This window comes from Alosa sapidissima, chromosome 11, assembly GCF_018492685.1.
Source record: "Alosa sapidissima isolate fAloSap1 chromosome 11, fAloSap1.pri, whole genome shotgun sequence".
Taxonomy (NCBI): domain Eukaryota; kingdom Metazoa; phylum Chordata; class Actinopteri; order Clupeiformes; family Clupeidae; genus Alosa; species Alosa sapidissima.
The window spans coordinates 25,543,631-25,551,130 of NC_055967.1; the positions used below are offsets into that span (position 1 = coordinate 25,543,631).

Sequence of the window (7,500 nt, forward strand, 5' to 3'; positions counted from 1 at the left end):
CAGTGCAAAAATCAAATTTGTCTTAAAAATAACCAGATTTAGCTGTATTAAGTATAAGTATATATATTTTTTTGATCCCGTGAGGGAAATTTGGTCTCTGCATTTAACCCAATCGGTGAATTAGTGAAACACAAACAGCACACATTGAACACACAGTGAGGTGAAGCACACACTAATCCCGGCGCAGTGAGCTGCCTGCTACAACGGCGGCGCTCGGGGAGCAGTGAGGGGTTAGGTGCCTTGCTCAAGGGCACTTCAGCCGCGGCCCACTGGTCGGGGCTCGAACCGGCAACCCTCCGGTTACAAGTCCAGAGTGCTAACCAGTGGGCCACGGCTGCCCCCACTGCCGGCTGCCCCCAGCTGCCAGTGCGTTAAGTAAATTTGTCTTCATAAAATGGCTTAAAATATTTCAAACTCTTATTAAATTAAGTCAAAATTAGACAAGACAGAACTAGGTAAGTCTTCACTAAAAAAAATACAAACTAGATTTTTTATCTTAATATAACATTAATCACACTTGATTAGAAAAGCAGTTTTGCAGTGTTGTCTTAGCAAGGCTTAGTATCAGTGTGACTCAATTCACATACCTGAAAATTACAGCAAGATTGTCTAAATAGGGAGTTGACTTCATGCTCAATATCAAATGCTCAGGATTACAGGCAGCTGGTAAAACACCCTCACAATCATGGGCAAAGCATGCAGAAAAAAAGAATAGGCCTCTATTCTGAGACCTATTCAGACCTAACACCTACGGTACCTGTGCTGCAGCTGTGTGACCACTATTTCCATGTTTGTCTGATCGTATGGTGCGGGAGTCATGCCAAAAACCTTCTGACCGTCCATCTGATCGACCAACCGATCGTCCACCAAACGTCATACCACCCGCCTTGCTGACATGTATCAGTCATACCACACCCGCCTTGCTGACATGTATCAGAATATTGCCTTTTTATAAGCAGCCTACTGTACATACCAACATGTGCCCAGAATTGGTGCAACATGTACTTATTCTGTTGGAACATGATGGATACATGTAGGCTTGTGTTGGAACATGAATACATGTAGGAACACTGTACAATGTTGAAACTTCAATAAATGAACATTCATTAGCCTATTTGTGCCGTTATTAGTGATAAGCTATTGCTATTGTTGCCTAAATCTATTATGCGTAAAAATGTAGCCTAGTTGCTTTGCACAAAACCATCTGCAAAACAGGACTATAACCAAATTATCTGCGAGATATGAGAAATGCCATAGGCTGGCCTATAGGCTTATCACATTTTCTCTTTTTTAAATCAGTATGTTATGGAAGCATCCCACTTCAGATCATCTCCAAATATGTGATTATGTATCCTAGCCTCTAGGCTAAGTTTAACAATGTTTTCTGGACAAATGCATCCCTCGGACTGCAGTTTGAATATTAGGCTTGAGGTTAACATAGCCTAAATGCTGTAATGTTGTCACTTAGATAAGTTTATAAAGTAGGCTAACAAATTAAAAGTGTTTTGAGTTGAAATGGCATGAAGGCTGGTAGACAATTTGTAGTGGACCGCCACTATTTTATCGGACTGCTTGCAACATAATGCGAAACTAAAATCTAAGATAGTAGAAAATTATGTTTAAAGACAAACAAACAGACAAAATGCACCAAAAACAAAACCTCTGGAGAGGTTGTTGCATGATAAAGCAATGAACGTGCTGGTAGGTGTTTTACATGACGTTTGATGGATCCTCCGGTTGGTAGGAAGGGAGGTTTTTGCCATCATTCCCGCACTATGTGATCAAAATAATTGAACACAAGTGTCTGACACAGCCATAGCTGACACGAAGCATCCGATATAGACCCTTTCAAGAGAGTTCCATTATCAGCATCATAGTTGGCCCCACAAGGCTTCCGTTTTAACATTCCATATGTAAGGGATAATGTATAGAACGCCGGTCATTATGGGGAAAATAAGTGCCGACAGGGCGAACCGGACCCCGACGCGCCAGCGGAGGGGTCTTGTTTCGCCCTGAAGGGACTTATTTTCCCATGATGACCGGCGTTCTATACATTATCCCGCTTATTATACGGCTACTTGCCAAAACGAAAAAATAAACTCCATGATATGTCTCTTTACACTTATTTGTTACCGTTTCGTTGTGGCTTTTGTTGACAAACAAATAGTTCGCAACACACGCTGAACTTGAATCAAACATTCTTTAGAACACAGCTGATCAACCGTCTGCTTTCACTTTTGAATGAAATTCCAAGCGCAAACTCCGTTGCCATTGACAGCGGTCATTCTTGTTTTCAGAGGTCCTTTCCCAAGAAATAATGACCGCTAGAACTTTTGGAAATCCCATTCAAGTCAATGGAGGATTCTACTTGCATTGTGAAGAGCCGTATAATAAGATATCTTAATGCAGAGGAAGTAGATTGGGAACCAAATAGAACGTTCAAGCATTGTTTTTGTTTTTATTGTTGAAAGGGTCTATAGTAAAGGCATGTGCAACACACAGATAATGATTTACAGATGTCACAATGGCATGACAATTACAACACAACAATAAACATGTCACAACACTGACTCGTATCCATGGAACATGAACATGATTTGTCACACAACACTGACTTGTATCCATGGAACATAAACATGATTTGTCACGACAATGACTCGTATCCATGGAACATGAACATGATTTGTCATGACACTGACTCGTATCTATGGAACATGAACATCATTTGTAACAACACTGACTCGTATCCATCGAACATGAACATAATTTGTCACGACACTGACTCATATCCATGGAACATTGGCATGATTTGTCACGACACTGAATCGTATCCATGAAACATGAACATAATTGCCACGACACTGACTCGTATCCATGGAACATTTGCATGATTTGTCATGACACTGACTCGTATCCATGTCCTCTGACATCTGTCCCAATGATGTCCGTCTTTTCCCTCAGAAGTACACGACTGACTGGAGTATATGCTGTGCAAAGAGAGGAAGAGAGAGAGAGAGAGGGAGAGAAGAAGGAGAGAGAGAAGGAGAGAGGGAGAGAGAGAAGGAGGAGAGAGAGAGAAGGAGGAGAGAGGGAGAGTGAGAAGAAGAGATAGAGAGGGAGAAGAAGAAAGATAGAGGGGGAAAGAGAGAAGGAGAGAGGGAAAGAGAGAAGGAGGAGAGGGAGAGTGAGGAGGAGGAGAGAAAGAGGGAGGGAGAGAAGAAGGAGAGATAGAGAGGAAGAGAGAGAAGGAGGAGGATAAAGAGAGAGAAAGAGAGAGAGAGAGGGAGAGAAAACATGCATGTCTGGCTTGATGAGAGCAGAGCTGTGTTCGATTTCCACAGCTGTGTCAACAGGAAAAAGATCTGGGAGCAAAAACAGTGAAAATGTTGTGCAGAGGTTCTTGGTTAGTTGAAGGGGGCACATTACGATTAGCACCCTGACAGGGTCACAAGGGATGCCATTTTTTGTGGATGCAGAGAGAGAGAGAGAGAGAGAGAGAGAGAGAGCGAGCATCTCAACGAGATCATTACCTGAAGGAACGCGGTCGCTCTGCATGCCTCGCCAGTCGCTCGTGGCAAATCAAAGGGATGCACCGATACACTTCAGAGGACCTCTGAGGCCCATCTCAGTGCTCCCTGTGTATTTTTAGCTTGACATAGAACTTTGTAAAACGACCTTAGGAAAGCAGTGCCAAATGAATAGCAAAGTACTTAATTAGATTTCAGCTCTCCGGAGAGTCTTGGGAGGTGGGTAGAGAGAAAGACTTCGTTTCCATGGCCGATTGTAGTGGTAAAAGCTTGCTGTAAGGGCTTTGTGGTTGCTTGCCTGTCTATCCAGGAGTTCGCCACCCAAATGGACAACCTATGAACCTATCATTTTTAACTTTCATTGCTTTGCTGTATTTCAAACAGTCTGTGTCCTGTCTGTGCTCTCATGATAAGAAAGAATGTTGTCAGTTGACATTTCTCTTTCACAGACATTATTGCCTGTTAGTAGGCAGTAGACTGAAAACTAAAATGTTTTAAAAAAAACTAATTATAAGAATTAGCTCATTACAATTTGTGATAATGTTCAGTAAATAAGTATAGAAATATATATGTATAGTCGTGATATAAATATAAATATAAAATATGATATAAATATAAATATCAAATATAAATATAGTAGTGAATCCTCTCTATGTCACCTCTTTCTCACTTGGTTTCTGCACAGTGTGATGCAGCTACCTGCTTGTTAACTACATGTACTGTAGTAGTTTACTGATTGTTCTACAGTCATACTGATGTCTTGTCTTGTGTACTGTGTTTCTGTCTCTTGTCTTTCTTTTCCTCCCTCTCTCTCTCTCTCTCTCTCTCTCTCTCTCTCTCTCTCTGCGTAGCGCCTGAAGCGTAGTTTACCCCCTGGCCTGCTGCGGAAGATCTCGTCCACCTGGACCACCACCACTTCGGCCACGGGGCTGCCCACCATTGAGCCGGCACCAGTACGGCGAGACCGCAGCGCCAGCATCAAGCCTTACCATGAACCCCTCATCTGCAGGTACTGCCAGCCCGTCCACCCCCCAACCCCCCCCCCCCTCGCTCTGTAGTCGTGCCGCCGCCACTGAAACGCTGGAGAGGAGAGATGTGCAGATGGCGATGGGGGATGGGTGTGGTGATGGAGATGTGAATGTTGCAAAGTTGGAATTTGGATCGCCCTCTCTGGGTTTGTACCCACTTCAGTGGGCGTCTCTCTTCAGCTGAAACGGTCCAATCCAAGCATCCGTCTGCTCCGTGTTGAATGTTGTTGCAGCGTGTCCAATAAGGCGCGTCGCTCTGCTCGGCTGGAAGAAGGGGCAACGAGACGCCCAACAACAGCCAAGTGCTGCGAGAAAATTTCACTAATAGGGGGAAGGGAAGTGAGCTGGAAGGAACGCCGGCGCACGTGGGCGCGCTCCGAGGGCAGAGGGATCGGGACATTGGCGGGAAATGGCCGCCCATCGAGGGGCAAGTCAAACAGTCGCTCGGGAGACCTCTGAGACGACGTTCAGCCATGCGAGCAGAGAGAGGAGGGGAGAGGAGACCAGAGTGGCCATTCTGATCACATGACTCCGTTCAGATGACCTCAGGGTCCTCCAGTGATGCCTAGTGGTGACGCATTCAATGTGCCAGATTGGTAGAATATATCTGAGAAGAGAGGAAATGAGAGAGATGAAGGGGAAAGAGAGAGATAGAGAGAGAGAGAAAAAAAAAGAGAGAGAGAGAGAGAGAGAGAGAGGGAAAGAGATTGGTAGCAGGTGTTTGTTTATACCTGGTGTTGGCCCCAAACATGGCTCCTCTGTCCTCTCTCTCTCTGGGGTTTGTGTACACAGCCTGCTTCTGAATCATCACAGTCATGGAGCTTGTTATGGCATCACACCGCCTCTGTGCAAACAAAGCCAAGCCAGAGTGATTAGTATGCCAATACACATACACACACACACACACACACACACACACACAGGTAAACACACATATGCACACACAGGTACACATTCACACACACACAGTATACACAGAAACACATAGGTACACTCAGAGAGAGGGGCGTGTGCACACACTCTCTCACACACACACAAACACACATTGGTTTTCAGGCCTCTGAGGACAGGTTGTGATCACATGTTCGTGCAGCACGGCGTGCCTTATGAGACGGAGGGCTTTGGAGCCTCTTCCACTTTCTCTGATCCCCGTGCGGCGGTTGTATACTTTAGCACGCCATGCCTTTGTACTCCAGCCGTCTGTCACCTCTGGTGTGATTGTACACACTCAGGGCCAGATGTACTAATGCTTTTGCGCCCACTTCAGGCGTATTTGTTTCGCAACGTGCGTGTAAAATCATTGCGAGGTATGTACAACAGGCCGCAATGATCTAAAAGCGCAAATTGACTGTCACGGGAGCTGAAAATGGCTAATTGCGTTTTCCGTGTCATGCATATGCATTCATGGGAGTATCCAGGGGAAAGTGGGAGTTTAGCTTAGAAACATGGGAGGGGAAGCGTAAAGAGCGCCTGATTATGTATTCCGCGGTATGTACAAATACTTCCGCCTTGTAAAAGCAGGTGTTAATCCAAATTGCAGTTCAATGCGTCAATAAAAGAACCTTTCAAAGACAACAGTATTTTTTTAGAGCACCAGTTCTCTAGAGCTCTGCCGTTCAGTTGTGGACGTTCGTAAATTGCTTTTATGGGTTGAGAAACGGCTCCTACACACAGTTGCGTGCGTTGCAGTGCTGGAGACGCATCCCATTCACTTTACATGGGCTCACGTGATCCGTTGCCAAACTGAATTGTGGGTCAGTTGCGTCCTGTTTCTCCCGTCACTCACGTTGAGAAGTTCAGCTGTTGCTGCACCGACAGAGGGCACCGGCCAATAAAGCCAATCAAAGGACGGCACCAACCAATCAAATTATGGTTATACTTTAATGTTGTAACTATGGTCATTTGCATAGCTACCGTCGGGAACACCCACTGGCATACATTGACGGAACGCAACTGTGTGTAGAACCCTAAAGGGAGAGAAAGGCGCAGTTTACACTAGTTTGATAAATACGACGGAAATTTGGGTCTGACAGCATTCGCAATCTGCGGTTTGTCCATGGCGCTGATAACGCTACGTTTGCAAATGTACGTACATCTGGCCCTCAGAGCACAGCCTGCGCGCGTGTGTGTGGTTCTCTCACATCTGGTGTGATTGTACAAACTCAGAGCACAACCTGCGCGTGTGTGTTGTTCTGCTCAGGCCCTCCCAGCAGAGTGCAGAGACGTGTCTGTCGTGTTCAATGTGTTGAACAGGCCACGCTTTTAAAAAATGAACAGCAGTAATGGCTTCCTGGAGCAGCAGCCATGTTGAAAGACAGGCCTGCGTCCGGCCGTGACTGTTCACTGGACTGGCTATTTGGGCTGACAATCATATTTGGCCTGTATTTGATTTGTCTGTCCCGATGCAGATTGTTTTTTGTGAAATGTTTGATGAGTGATTGCAGTTGCGAGGCTCAGTATCTTATGATAAATCGGTCACTGTTGACAGGTTGACGTTACCTTTTGGCTACGTCAACGAACTCTGACACTGGTGCTTACAGTGAATGATTAGATCCACATACGAACGTGGCCAAAATCAGATTTTAGAAAATATTGCTTCGTGACTTTATTTAGTTTATGCCGTAAATTTAACCCCCTCCCAACCAAACCCCCCCCAAAAAAGTACACTTACATGAAATGCATTTTTAAAGCCTTCGTGCCTCCTTTGTGATAAACACTGCCATCAATCTTGCATAAGCTCAGGAAAGTGCCACGAGTTGATTGTGACATCTGTTAGGAACACAACAGTCCCATGAATTGGCAGTTCAGAAACGTTTAAGCACACAATAGCAAAAGGCAGCGCTGGCTTCAGCGTGCCTTTCACACAGGCCTCCTGCAGAGGCGGCGGAGATGGACAAGGTGTCTGGCGTTGCAGTTGTTGACCTTTGACCTGGGCCTCCCCATGG

At 45.3% G+C, this 7,500-nt stretch overlaps 1 protein-coding gene across 1 annotated transcript in view; it reads left to right on the top strand.

The window, feature by feature from the left end:
• Positions 1–7,500, top strand: part of LOC121724304 (cGMP-inhibited 3',5'-cyclic phosphodiesterase A-like) — a 93,311-nt gene that overhangs the window by 59,610 nt on the left and 26,201 nt on the right. Inside the window, exon 4 of the mRNA XM_042110758.1 lies at positions 4,379–4,536. Within this exon, the coding sequence (XP_041966692.1) occupies positions 4,379–4,536 (158 nt within the window). The remainder of the gene's footprint in view (positions 1–4,378; positions 4,537–7,500) is intronic.